Source organism: Scomber japonicus, chromosome 1, assembly GCF_027409825.1.
Source record: "Scomber japonicus isolate fScoJap1 chromosome 1, fScoJap1.pri, whole genome shotgun sequence".
Taxonomy (NCBI): domain Eukaryota; kingdom Metazoa; phylum Chordata; class Actinopteri; order Scombriformes; family Scombridae; genus Scomber; species Scomber japonicus.
Window position 1 is genome coordinate 14,569,431 of NC_070578.1, and position 13,895 is coordinate 14,583,325.

At 42.6% G+C, this 13,895-nt stretch overlaps 2 protein-coding genes across 2 annotated transcripts in view; both read left to right on the forward strand.

Moving 5' to 3' along the window:
• atosa (atos homolog A) overlaps positions 1-7,220 on the forward strand; it is a 30,867-nt gene extending 23,647 nt beyond the window's left edge. Inside the window, exons 5-12 of the mRNA XM_053320310.1 lie at positions 216-2,109; positions 2,473-2,598; positions 3,380-3,468; positions 4,518-4,614; positions 4,824-4,982; positions 5,184-5,252; positions 5,594-5,793; positions 5,909-7,220. Of these exons, the coding sequence (XP_053176285.1) occupies positions 216-2,109; positions 2,473-2,598; positions 3,380-3,468; positions 4,518-4,614; positions 4,824-4,982; positions 5,184-5,252; positions 5,594-5,793; positions 5,909-6,062 (2,788 nt within the window). The 3' untranslated portion in view covers positions 6,063-7,220. The remainder of the gene's footprint in view (positions 1-215; positions 2,110-2,472; positions 2,599-3,379; positions 3,469-4,517; positions 4,615-4,823; positions 4,983-5,183; positions 5,253-5,593; positions 5,794-5,908) is intronic.
• Positions 7,221-9,055: 1,835 nt separating this feature from the next.
• On the forward strand, positions 9,056-13,483 carry arpp19a (cAMP-regulated phosphoprotein 19a). Its single transcript, XM_053320319.1, has 3 exons — positions 9,056-9,243; positions 10,420-10,542; positions 11,814-13,483. The coding sequence occupies exons 1-3, from the start codon at positions 9,187-9,189 to the stop codon at positions 11,982-11,984; spliced, it is 351 nt and encodes a 116-aa protein (XP_053176294.1). The 5' UTR covers positions 9,056-9,186; the 3' UTR covers positions 11,985-13,483.
• The last annotated feature ends 412 nt before the right edge of the window (positions 13,484-13,895 follow it).

A 13,895-nucleotide genomic window follows, 5' to 3' on the forward strand; every position in this document is an offset into this window, starting at 1 on the left:
ACTTTGACACTGGTGGGCTGAAGGCTTTTCACTCAGGCTGTGAGGAGAGTTTATACAAGCTATACAAAACTTGATTTGAAAGTTATTTTTGAATTTATATTGTATACAAGATTTGAATTGAAATAAAGGAAGTAAATCTGACTGTGTGGAGGCTCTCACAATTTCTAGATGTAAGAGTGGCCTGTTTATTTACTCACTCTCTCCCTTTCAAACAGGATCAGTGCTGCTGATGAAGAGTTGGTGTGGCAGTTCTCCCAGCCGCCTTCAGAGCACATTTTCCCCGTCCCTAATGTTTCCCAGAGTGTTGCACTGCAGGTTCGTGTCCAGTCGCTGCCCCGCCAACCCACCTACCCCACCCTGGCCTGCAGCATCCATACTGGCCTGCCTCTGCTTTACAGCAAGACCCCCAGCCTCAATCCAAACTTCAACAGCCATGGTGGCCTGACCACCCATAAAAAGAACCAGGACCCCAGCAAAGACAGCCTCCTTCACAATTCTAACATGTACAGCAAGAGCTCCAACTCCATGTCTGGCCTTCTCCTCAATGGATTACCTATCCCTAATCTTCCCATCAACAACATCCCCATTAATAGCCTTCCCCACACTGCTGTGCCACCTCCTTACAGCAAGAAGAGCCAGGAGCCCGGTGAGAACCACACATATCAGAACGGAGAGCTTCCACAGGTTAATGTCCCACAACGTCAGGGCTCCCCACTGTTTCACAGACCCTCCTACTCCCACTCCCCCACGCCCCCCCGCTCACACTCTCCCTCCCCACTGCCCACAAGTAAAGCAGGGAAGTGGCTATACTCGGCCCTCAATGGTTCCTCTGGCCCCACACAAGTAGACGAGTATGGGTCTGGCACCAACAGCAGTGACAGGTCTAAGGGGCCTATCCCCCAACCACTGAGAGCTTTTAAGAACTTCTCCTTGGCTGAGCCACCCAGGTGCCCCTCCCCGAGGCCCACTGCAAGCGAAACAAACCCCCTGATTGGCTCACTGCTGCAGGAGAGACAGGAAGTTATTGCCCGCATCGCACAGAGGCTCAACTTCTGCGACCCCACAGCACCGCCACTTCCCCCCGGCCTTTTTGCTTCTGACAACCCTCCCAAAGCCATGTGGGGCAGTAACCACGAGGACATAACTGCCAGTAAGACCAAAGAGCCAGAGGTACCGCCCTATGAGTCTGTGGGCCATGTGTGGCCCACCCCCTTCAACACGCCCGTGACTGACCCTTCTTTCAGCAAACGGGAGAGCTCCTCCCCTAAACCTGCAGCCTGCAGGAAGCTGAAAATGACTGAGACAAGAGACAGAGAGGAGGAAAGGAATGGAGAGAGGGAGAGAGACAGAGAGAAAGAGAAAGAGAAAGACAAGGAGAGGGAGAGAGAGAGAGACAGCTCCCTCATTGCCCAAGCAGTACAAGACATTACCAGACTCATCCAGGAGAGACTGTCTGTCCCCTCTCTGTCGCCCAGGCACAGCAGAAGCAGCAGCCCTCTGCATCACACGCACACAACCACAGTCACACACACAGTCCGTACATACACACACACGGCACACATCCCACAATCCTCACACACTGCCACCAACGGTTACACCAATGGTCACATACCCAGCCACGAACCTCACTGTGGCACGCACACCGCTGCCACAAACACGCCCGTTTGCACAGACAAGCCCCGATTCAACCCGGGGACCGAACGCCATTCTCCCAGGGCCCAAAATGGTGCCCACTTTACACTTGAAGAACCCTCGTTTAAAGGCCAGTTCCACGCCCAGGCTGGCCAGCGTTTACAAACTCCCATGCAGGAAAAGCTCAGAGTCCAGACACCCAGCAGCCATGAAACCCGCTCTGCCTCCCCTGTCCTTGAGAACGGCCCGAGGAGTGCACAGATCTTTAGTTGGACTTGCAATGATGCCAGCTCAGCCATGAACTGTAACATAAACCACAACCACAGCAAGCCTCAGCCTCAGCCTCACTCCCAGATGCAGACGCAGACCTGCGCTCTTGCCCAGGCCTCCGCCTTCCGGGATGAGAATCAGGCACCCTCGGAGTCTGGATGCTCCAGCACCCCCAGTCCAGACATGACACCCCCTGCTACTGTCCTCGTAAGTGACACCTCAACATTGTTTGTTCACACATTTTTGAATGGTTTGTGTGATTGCTTTTTCTGCAAATCATTAAATTCTATCTGTGCTCAAGAGAGGCTTGATTTAGCTGCATCACTTTTAATCATAATCTAAATTAATTTATATAAGTATTATATATTGGCAAATATTATTTATAAAAAACATTTGATGAAACAAATGATGCAATCCATAAAAAAACTCCTTGTTTGAGGGTTTTGTTCAGAACAGGTGGGACTGGAGTGCTAATAAGAATGGTGTATATCTGAGAACATGGTTTGATGAATACAGATGATATTGGCTCACTACAAGCTGGCTTAATCTCTTTCCCTCTCTGTGCACCAGCGAGCTCACAGCCCCTCCCCTTTGCGTCCCTGCAACAGCTGGAAGAAACAGAATCGCCACTCATTAGACGCCACCGCGACAAAGGCCTTCCACCCCTGCACTGGCCTGCCTCTGCTCTCCAGCCCTGTACGAGACACACACTCTCACACTTTCTAATTAGTGCATTTGTTCATATGCAGGTTTGCAGACGTACTCAAAACATACACATGCTTACTTTTGATGTGTGTGTATGATTAGTCTTTGTCAGTGTTTGTGCAGTTGAGTTTGTCATAACAGCACACTCAACAGTCTTTATTTCTAGCCATCTGAATGTATTACTCACAGCACTTTACACCAGGGTGAGGAGCGAGCATGTGAATGTTCATCATAAAGAGACTCAGTGACAGAGCCAGCAGCTGAGTAGTTATCCAAGGTTAATGTACACACACACACAAAGGCGAGTAGGGCACGTGACTCATCGGTGCCTCATCAGCCACAGCAAAGATCGTGAGATTACCTCACTCGCAGATCATCACAGTTTCCTGTCGCCTGATCAGTCTCACTCATACACATGAACACTAAAAATGTACACACAAAATCTTGACAATCAGTTTCACAGTCTTACCAACACAACAAGTTCACATACACACCCTGACACACAAAATAGAGCCAAACCTTATTATTAACTTATTATGTCATGGAAACTTGTGGTTTCTGTTGGAGTGTTTCAGACCTAATGACAATCCTGAGATTGTCTTTTTACACAACTCATACTTGTGTATGTGTGATCTTATCATTTTTAATTTAAAGATCAGTAAATACATTTATTTATTTATTCGTTTTTAAACAGCTATATTGTCTTCTTCTAACGTGGCACACCGTGACAGTTTCTGTTTGTATTGTTTATCATGTCCTATGTCTGCGGCAGGTTCCTCAGAGGAGAAATCAAACAGGCTACTTTGACCTGGACACCTCTCTGGCTGGCTGTAAGGGTTTGCCTTGGGCCTCTGGGAAAAGGTACACATTTTCTCACCTGGGATCTCTGTCACTGTAGTTATGAGTCAATTTGTCCTCGTGGTGAAGGTCAGGGTAGTTTCACCATTGTAAACCAAAAGACAAATTACAATTAGCTCCCACATCCTCTGTGGATTATAGTGCCATCTGGATCAAGTTACTTGGAGTCTGCAAAGCAGTTTCAAACCTACTTCTTTTCTCATTTTGCAACATTTCAGCTGCCACTGTGTAAAACTTCTGATAGTTGATATGTTTTTAGCTTTTTAATGTATTTAAAGTTGTACAGTATTACTATAGTTGTATTAGTGTACCAACAGTATTAACCAAGCTATATAATGTTTAGAAGAGATCTATATAAGTGAGGAGAGACTAACATAGCCTTTTATAAGCAAAAGGATACAGGAGTATTGTCTGTGTCTTGAGAAATCAGACAGTAAGACTGTTGTTCTGGGTGGTAAGGTTAGGTCACTCCTGTTCTGCTGACTCTCACGCTGCCACCTGCTGAAGCTCTTCTGTACTCTGAATACATCTAGAAACAGGCACATTCAGCTCAAAATGGCAGACAGAACTGAACTGGCTTTATACACACAGAGCGTCATGGCACTGCCTACACACTGCAGGTGTGGGTGGTAGCTCAGTGCTGCTTTTGATGAAGCATATGTTTCAAAAAGTTTAGCCAGCCATAATGGTGGAAAGTTCAACTAAATTCTGGTCAGTGTTCACTGTGGTTGTTTAAAGCCATTTCAAAATGGCTTTAAACAACACATTATTTTGAGTTTCTTTACTGTGCTAAAAAAAAAAAGTTGATTAAATAAAAAATATGTGATAAACTGTCACGTGTAAGAAACATTTGCCGATGGCTGATGTCATGTTTGTTAACACACAAATAAAATTCAGCCTGAAACAATTTTATCTCACCCTGAAACCAGCTTTTGTTCAGACATACCAGGAATGTTGGTCACGTTTAAGATGCTCTTTAATTCATACAGAGCAAGTTGATCAAGTGTGTGTATGCGTGTGTGTGTTTGTGTGCGTCTGTCTTAATCACTCAGGGTGTGTCCAAAGAGAGAGGGGTACACAGAGGAGTCACAACAGCTGTTCAGTGCCAGCGCTCCACCTGCCAGTCTCAGCCTGCTGGGAAATTTTGAGGTATAACACACATTCACTCACGCTATTTTTCAGACATTAAAGTAGTCAAATTCAATTAAATGCTGGACTTGTCATCCAGAAGGTTCTTAAGAAACTTAGCTCACAGGATGAAAAAGTGAGCATCTGTGCTCAATAAGAAAGTCAAAAAAGACAATCAAACATGTGTTGGACTTGTAAGAAAAATCTTGTTTCTATCTCTTTTTCTTCAGGAGTGTGTGCTGAACTACCGTCTGGAGCCTTTAGGGAATGTGGAGGGTTTCACAGCTGAGGTTGGAGCCAGCGGGTCTTTCTGCCCCAGTCACCTGACCTTACCTGTGGATGTGTCATTCTACAGTGTCTCCGATGACAACGCTCCCTCACCATATATGGTGAGATTGGTTATTTGTTTTATTCAGCCCAGTTGGTCAATCAATAATTCAGTCAATCTTTCATTCCAGTTTGCTGGATTGAGCCTTGAACTAAAAGTTGTGTCTGCAACTTGCGTTCGATGTGTTTGAGCTCCTGTGTGTGTGTGTGTGTGACCTTTGTATGTCTGTCTGTGACATGATGGTGGTTGTGTTTTTCCACAGGGTGTGATAAACCTGGAGTCCCTGGGAAAAAGGGGCTACCGTGTACCTCCATCAGGAACCATTCAAGTGGTGAGTAATCTTTCATTTAAGTGTGTGTGTGTGTATTTTTTTAAGTATTTGTTAATATGAAATATCTGCAAGATGGTTTACAAATGGCTGAGAACAAAGAGCTGATCTTACCAAGTAACAAAAGGAGAATGGAGACACCTAGTGGTTAAAAAGGTTAATTCACCATGTTATGTACAGAGTCATGGACAAGTTTTTATTATTTTGTTCTGCTACACGTAAGCTCCATCCTCAGAATTTAAAAGGCATTTTGCTTTATTTGCATTAATAACATGATCAGGATGGTAGGTACAGTGTAATATTCATTGTATGTCGCTGTCTGTCTTAATCCTGCCCCGCCCCAGACCTTATTCAACCCTAACAAGACGGTGGTTAAGATGTTTGTTGTGATGTATGACCTCCGAGCCATGCCAGCTGGACACCAGACCTTCCTACGCCAGAGGACCTTCTCTGTTCCCGTCCGCCGTGACGCATATTATCAGACCAGCAGGAAGCCCCTCAGCCTGGGCCAGGGTCGCACCTTGCGCTACCTTGTTCATCTGAGGTAAGATGTCTATTATGTTGGTCTCAGTCTTTCTTTTATTGAGCCGTGTCTCGTTTCTTAAATACTCCCTCACTCATCCTCCCTCTTTTTTGTCTTCCCCTCCACCCTCAACCAGGTTCCAGAGCTCTAAGTCTGGGAAGATCTACCTCCATAGGGACATTCGTCTGCTGTTTTCTAGGAAGTCCATGGAGGTGGACAGTGGTGCTGCCTATGAACTCCAATCCTTCACAGAGTCCCCCATTGACCCGCCATTCTCTCCCCGCTGCTAAGACCTGACTCCCTCCCTCCCTCCTCCACCTGGCAGGCCACTACTGACGCTTCACTCACACCTCGATGCCAGCGACAGACTCAGCCTGTTAGCTCATGAGTATTTGAAAAGAGATTTAAGGAGAGCAGTCAACAAGACTCACCTGGCTTGTGCCCAAACTCTTTAAGTTTCATCCCTTTAGTCACCCAGAACTGACAAAGGGGGCTAAGAGCCTGGGAGACTCGTCAGAAATTAAACCTTGTTCTCTGTTGAGTGCACGACCCTGGATCAGAGAGGCTGGGTCACAGGTTAGTTTTATAGGGTTTGGTTTGAGATCCTGAACTGCTGGTCAAGAAGGCCTTACCAGATTCAACAGAAAGTTCTTTTTCCTGCTGTTGTGTGTGTGTGTATCCCCTCCAGCGTCTGGCAGGAGAGTAGAGACCACTGATTGTCTACAGAAGCAGTTAGACACTTACAATTATTTCAGCAGAGTTTGTGCTACTTTAAAAATCAAAATGTTCATTTGGACCTCTATGTGACATGATGCATAAGTGTCAATCTCAATTAATTTCTTTATAAATGCAATACAAGGCCCTTTTAATGGTTAAAAAAAAAAAAGTTTTTTGATATCAGATTGATTGAATTTAAAGTGAACTCAACTTTGACCCTGTGATTCCTGAGCTCGGAGCCGAGGGAGCACATACAGAAGAGGAACTGGGTGGCAGACTGTGGTGCAAAGCCATCCCCTCGTCCAAAAAAAACCAAACAAACCACATACCATGGACCACTAATGAAGTCGAACACGCAATCAAGCTGGATTCAACTGAACACATCACAGAAGAACATCAGAAGTGCACTGTGGAATTTTTTTCTCATTATAACTGGAAATGAAACAGAAAATAGTAATATTCTAATACTTTTGTACTGTTACAGAACCACTTTATAGGAAGTGTTGCAATAGAAAGAGTAACCTTAGTTTTAGTGTTTACACATTCACTTTCAGTTTACTTACCATCAGTTTATTTAATATTTAAATTAATATTTCAGTAACTACTTGTGACGTCTGTCATGCTAAGATGATGTAGTGCAAACTGTATATCATAGTATGTATTTTTGACATTAATATTCAAATCTGAAAAAAAATATATCTATATATCTTCTAAAGCAATCTTGAAATCTGCTCAGTCTCTTTGTGTTATTATTTTCTCCACTGTGTTCTCTGGTCTGCCATTTCATCTTCATGCACTCACCCTGGAGTTAACATTTTGAATAAAACATAAGTGATCTCTGCTGATATTCAGAGTTTCATTCTGAAATGAAACATCCAAAATGTATACTTGCTGCAAATAAAGAGAAAGAGGAGTGTGAATGAGGCATCAGGGAGTATCATATGATTTCCACACTCTACATGTGGCAGGAAAGATGTCAGGTGAGACCACTGATTTTCTGCTCTGTTCATACATTGACCAAATAGTGAGTGAGTATATAACAGCACTAAAAACATTCATAATTAGATCCATTATTTTGTTACTGACAGTCAGGCTTTTTTTTTTTTTAGAACATTGTTGTTTGTCATACAAATGTAGCACAATGTGCTCCTCCAGTAAATCACAAAGCATTACATGTGCATTATGTTTGGAATAAATCATGTATTAGGCCATGTACACATGTATTAGGAGACATCTGTATGGAAATGTATAGTTGAAGGTGAATGAAGTGTTCTTGATGTCATCTTCCAGTACTTTCCAACGTGTACAAAATTAGATGATTACTTTCTAAATATTTCCTTTATGTAATTGTCAACAAAAACAGGATTATGAGAAATGTTTCTTCAAATCATTTTAAATGATTTTTTAATTGTTCTGAAAAACACAAAAAGAAAAAAAATGCTAGACACAAAACCTGCTACATTTAAGAGTTTCAGCAATAACAATGTGCAAAAATGACTCCTATTCAAACAGCTGTTTTCATAGTTCTGCTACCAGTGTCCCTGTTGACTTAAAATACCTTCTAAACTCTACTAAAACCGATAAGAAACAAGTCTGTGATAAGGGATGAAAAACAGGTCAATGCTAGGATTGGTAACAGGCTGGGCTGACTGTAGAGGGGGATGACTTATCAAATGATAAATCAGGCACATTTACAGTGAAGTTTTCCAGCACAATATTTGGACAAAAGACACTGCAAACATGTGGGCTGGTAGCTCCTGGACACATTTGTCAAGGAAAATGGGTGTTAATCTGTCAAGATAAATTTGACAAAATGTTCAATTTTAGGATCAAGAGGAGAAAAATAAATACAGAGAATATTAAACTTTAACATTGTACTGTTCAGAGCTTAAAATAGTAATAGAAGATATGTCTGACATATTCCCTGGCTCTTAATGCTTGCAGTCAGCAGTTGTTTACCACTTCACACTCATAAGACCACAGGTTGTAGGACTCGGAACAACCAACCACACAACAATCTACAGAAACTGATCATAGTGGGCTGGTACTGCTTGACACGCAAAGCTTGAAGTGGGTGGTGGGTGGTCATTTACTGTGGCTACCGCTGGGTTCTTAAATGCCTCTTCTGCACAGCCTCGCCCCGTTTGTATGCAGCATTAATTTAGTTTTTTACGGTGACAAAGTCTGGTTGTAGGTTTTTATTGGTGTCTCTAAACATGTGTATGTTGTTTCTGCTTGGTTCTGCAGTAATTGAACACTGAGTATAGCAACCCGGTTCTACCATATAACACCGCATGAATAAAAATGATCAGTGTGTAAATCCATATAAAACGAACTGAGGCTGTGTTAATCAGTGTAGCATTCATTATCCTCTCAACTCTGAGGATTATTTAAGTGAAATCTGGATTTGCGTTACAGCACATGGGTCTCACAGCTGATCAGCATGTTATGCAATGTACAAAAAAAAAAAGAACCTATCCCAGCTGCGCGTGGGCGTTCCTGACAGAAGTGCCCGATCGTGAACGCGCATGGTGTCTCCGCATGTGACGTAGTAGTTCTTCTTGAGAGCTCGCTCGGCTGCCTCGGCAAGACTCGTGTATGTTCGGAGATTCGGAGCACACGAGTGACAGGATTTGTGGATCACTTGCCCAACTAGTGAGCCAAGCTCTCGATTAGAGATCACGACAATTTAAAAAAATGTCTGGGGATAACGAAGAAACGCAGACGGCCGAGGGGACGCCAGTGGACGATAAGGTAACAGGTGTAGCGGTGAAGAAGTAGCGGGAGCGCGGGTTGACTTTGTGTTTAGCTACGTAGCTTAACGCTAGCCTCTTCGCCCCCCGCGCTCTTTATTGTTGACATATCAACCGCTGTCAACTATGTACCCAGAGCTGGTTTAGTTAAACTGCGTTGTCCAACTATACAACAACGCCGAGTTACTGCTGGGCTGGCCTGCCATTTGAGCTGCTTATAGATATAGCGACTGTTTCGGGTGGTTAGTGTGAATGTCAGCTAGCTAATGTTAGCAGCTCAAGCTAACCCAACTGTCATTAGCTCAGCTGCTAACGTTAGCTTAATCGAAAAGATCGCTGTGTCCTGGCTTCAATCCCACACCAACCTTATATTCACTGCACCTTCAGTGCACATTTCAGTGCTACTACACTGGTACCTATCTAACACTCCTCCGTTTTAATACACAACAAGAAAGAGGTTTTTCTGTCAGCATGTTTAGCGGCTAATTCTGCGTTTACACAACCGGTAGTCAAACCCACACCAACCCAGTGTAGGTTAGCCCCACGGTTTATGACTAACAAAACACAGTGGGAGAATTTGAACCTTTAACTTTACTTACACACCCATTTATGGCAGTGAGGTGAATATATAAAACGGCAGCTGACATCCCTTCAGTATATGCTCTTGCTATGCTGGCTGATTTTGGTTCAGAAGTGTCAGACATTGGCAGCTAACAGTGAGTTATTTGTAGGTCTCAGTAAGCACATTTTAGTTTATAAAATACATCGCCAAATACCACAGTGTCACAAGCTAACGCATGGTTTTTTTCAGTGGGAGCCTGGAGGCACCTGGTGAATATGTTCTGTTATCAATGTGCAATACAGTAAGAAAGCTCTGTCTTATAAGACATATCGTTTTAATCCCGGGGGAAATATGAATGTCATAACAGCAATGTCCGGTACACATCACACAAAACAACAGTGTAAAATACAAAAGTCAAATGGTTAGATAGAAAAGGTTATCCGTATGTAATATAATGACAGTAATGAAATGGATGGAAAAATATATTTTTGTCCATTGTGCCATAATGATGTATGTAGTATATACTGAATATGTTGTACAGTGTGTAATAGAAACACTGTTATTATTATACACTATGCATCTTTCTCACTGACTTATGGTTGTGGTATTTTTCAGGAGGCTCAGGACAAGATGGTCAGTCCCGAAAAGGCAGAGGAGGCGAAACTGAAGGCCAGATACCCAAATTTAGGAAATAAACCCGGAGGGTCTGATCTGCTTCGCAAACGCCTCCAGAAGGGGGTGAGTTTATCTCCTGTGTTGGTCTACAAATAAGTCAAGATTCACTAATGGGCAGTCTCCAAAGCCTCCGTCACAGAGATACACAGTGACAATCTGGTATTGGGAACCATTATTTTAATAAATAAAAATACAGTAAATTGATATGTTTAGTTGTTACATTTTGTTTTACAAAGTTAGGAAAGCAATGTTTAAGTCAAGCCTGATTTTGCCTTAAACATGAAAGAATAATCCCAGTCTCCTTCAGTGAGGCATACAGTTTATCAATTAAAGACTGGTATCTGATCGGTACGCAGTATTGGCCGATACCGAAAACCCAGGTATCCTTATTGAGACTGAAAACGTCATATCGGTGCACCTCCACTTAAATTGTAACATTGCTTTCACACTTTAGTGGGTACATCTAAACTGACAAGATCATCTTAATTTAAGGTCCATTTACCTTAAACCAAGATGTTTAAACTGGATTTTAGAAACACTTCTCAATATAACACTATGTAATTCAACAACACCACAAACCCCAGCTGTCAAAATGACCAGAAAGTTGATCACGTGACACGTCTCAACAGTTTCAACAAAAACTTGAACAGTGTAACCTACATGATGGCAGGATTTACAAGGCGGTTTGTGTTAGACTGAATTTATTTTAACTAAGTTTACCTAATAAATCTGACAGCTGTGTATTTACAACACCATCTCCACATAGTTAAACATGAGGTAATACTGTGATGCTGAAACAAAACACAGATTATAAATGGGAAGTTGCGACAACTGACTCATTTCTTGAGTAAAAATATCATCAAATGCTTGCCGATAGCCAAATGATAACTATAGGTTATATTAATTACTTGTGACAGGCACTTTTCATTATTCTTTGGTATTTTGTCAGAGCAAAAATGCAAACAATGAATCAAAAGTTAAACTAGTTAAAAATGAGCTAAACTGAAATCTGTTTAGTTTTTCTCTGTAGTCAAGAGTGCTGAAATGATCACTTGATGAATTGATTTCTTGATTCAGAGAAGATTAATTACTACATAATTTGTCAGCTAAAATAAACACAGCAAACACTTAGAGGAACACAAAGAGCTGTTTGCTTCTGTCATATTTCATATCATTTTATTTAACCATTAATTCAATACTTTAAGTAAGCAATTGTGAGACTTATTTAAAAAAAAACGTTCGATACAATATGGAAGGTTAGAAGGCTGTTATTGGTCACGGTTCATCATTACCAGATTATAAATGTGCATTTTGTGATTGGTGTTTTCCTGCAGCAAAAATACTTTGACTCTGGCGACTACAACATGGCCAAAGCGAAGATAAAGAACAAGCAGTTGCCGACAGCTGCGCCGGAGAAGACCGAGATCACAGGGGACCACATCCCCACCCCCCAGGACCTGCCCCAGAGGAAACCTTCTCTGGTGGCCAGTAAACTGGCAGGCTGATGCACGCTCGGCCTCGACAGCCCCCCCTGCAGCACCTCCCAGCCCTAACCCTCACCACTCAAGTCTCAGAGCTGTAACATTACCTCTCCCACCCCTCACAGTACCACCTGTCCCCTGCCTATGCCTCCTCCCTACTAGCCTGGACCCCACCCAACAGGAACCCACACCTACCACCCAGCGAACTGGCTTGCTGATACGTGAAATCCTTTTTTTGTTTGTTTGTTTGTTTGTTTTTTTGTTTGTTTCCACCTCATCTGGCCATGTTTCTACTGCCGCCTGTTGTAATGTTTGTCTCTCCCCATTTCGTCCAAACTGACCGCCCTTCTGTTATTGTCCTCTTACATTTCCATGTTCCTTTTGTTTCCTTTTTACTCCCATGTAAGATACACTGAAAGACAGGACATCCAAATGTGAGCACGATGGAGCAGCCTGTGACGCCTTTGTTTAACTGAAGGACGACTGACACCACGGTGTTTACTGGCTGAAGACGGGGGGCGAGCAACAAAGCTGCGTCTTGTATTGGTTGGAGGGCTTTAGTATGGTGATCAAGATCCCTCAGTTTGGAAGTGTATATATTTCCTTTTGTTCGGCACAGGGGCAGACATCAGCCTTTTTAGAACATTTTACATCAGATTTGTATCATTCACTGTATGTCCTTATTCTAAATTATGCTGTCAATATGCTTGAGTGATTGACTGAATATAGTAATCCAGACGCCAAGCTCAGTTCTGTTAACACTTTGATTGTGAAACACGGGGTGGGGAAGCCGTACAAAAGGACCACAGTGAAGGCCAGAGTGTCATATAGTACCGCATGTGTGACCCAGGGCTCCAAAAGGCAAATCTCACTGAGCTCCTTTTTTAACTCTTTAAGGTACACTGAACAGGCATTTAGACAGATACTGAAAAGCTCAGGTGCAGTATAAAAAGCACCGGGTGGCAGATAAGTGGTTCATTCATGTCTGCTTGTAAGTAGAAAATGTTTAATCTCCAAAGCAGACGAGTGAAAGAGGAGGAGATGCTGCTGTTGCTTCAGTCTTGAGCTGTAATGTTGACACAGTCTTCCCCTCAGATCAAAGTCTCTAATTCCAAGTTTTCATGAATGAAGCATCTTACTATAACAGGGGTAGATGAGTATACGGGACCTTAAAGCTAAATTCCTGTCAGTAGGGACCAGTCATTGTGCTCCATACGCTGCGCAAGTATAAATCTATGGGCAGAAATGTACTGGGAGCGGCTCTGGGCACTGGGAACAAAGAGTGTTATGAATTGTGTTCAGACTTAAGAAAAATCTATGCTCATAAATAGCTTTGTTAAAAAATGCCCTGGGCCCTGTATAGTGCTTTTCCAGGGTCCTTACTGACTGGATGAAGTTTACCTGCAATGTTTTAAATCTACGCTAGCACTACATCCGTCTGAGCTGTGCATGTATATGGCTGCCCTGCTGTCAATTTGTGCCATTTTGTTTTGTAAATAAAATAGTTTTGCACAAATGTTTAATTGCTGTGTGACATTGACTTTGTTGTCAGGGTCTAGTGTTTAAGGTGCTTTCAAATGGCAAATCAGTGCATGCATCTGACGACTAAAAGGTTTCAACCCTCAAGGTGGCAAGCAGATCAATTCTGGATTATCAGGTCCAAGAGAAAACACTATTTTGTACTATATTTTAATCTTTGCCTTTTTTCTCCTATGGATTTACTTCTTCAGGTTTCACAAATACAACAAAAAAATCACTGACTGAAGTTATCACAACTATTAGACATATTCACAGTGATGACATTGTTTTTAAGAGGTCACAAACTAAAATGGTTGGGGTCCACTGCTTTTAAGCATTACATTATAAAACGTGATTACATTTCCTCATATTCCACATGTTAACTAAACAGTTATTACTGATCCCAACAGAGGATAT

Coding starts and splice junctions, on each gene's coding strand:
- arpp19a (XM_053320319.1), top strand. CDS start 9,187: ATGTCTGGGGATAACGAAGAAACGCAGACGGCCGAGGGGACGCCAGTG. Junction 9,244..10,419: donor GGACGCCAGTGGACGATAAG/GTAACAGGTGTA, acceptor GGTATTTTTCAG/GAGGCTCAGGACAAGATGGT. Junction 10,543..11,813: donor GCAAACGCCTCCAGAAGGGG/GTGAGTTTATCT, acceptor GTTTTCCTGCAG/CAAAAATACTTTGACTCTGG.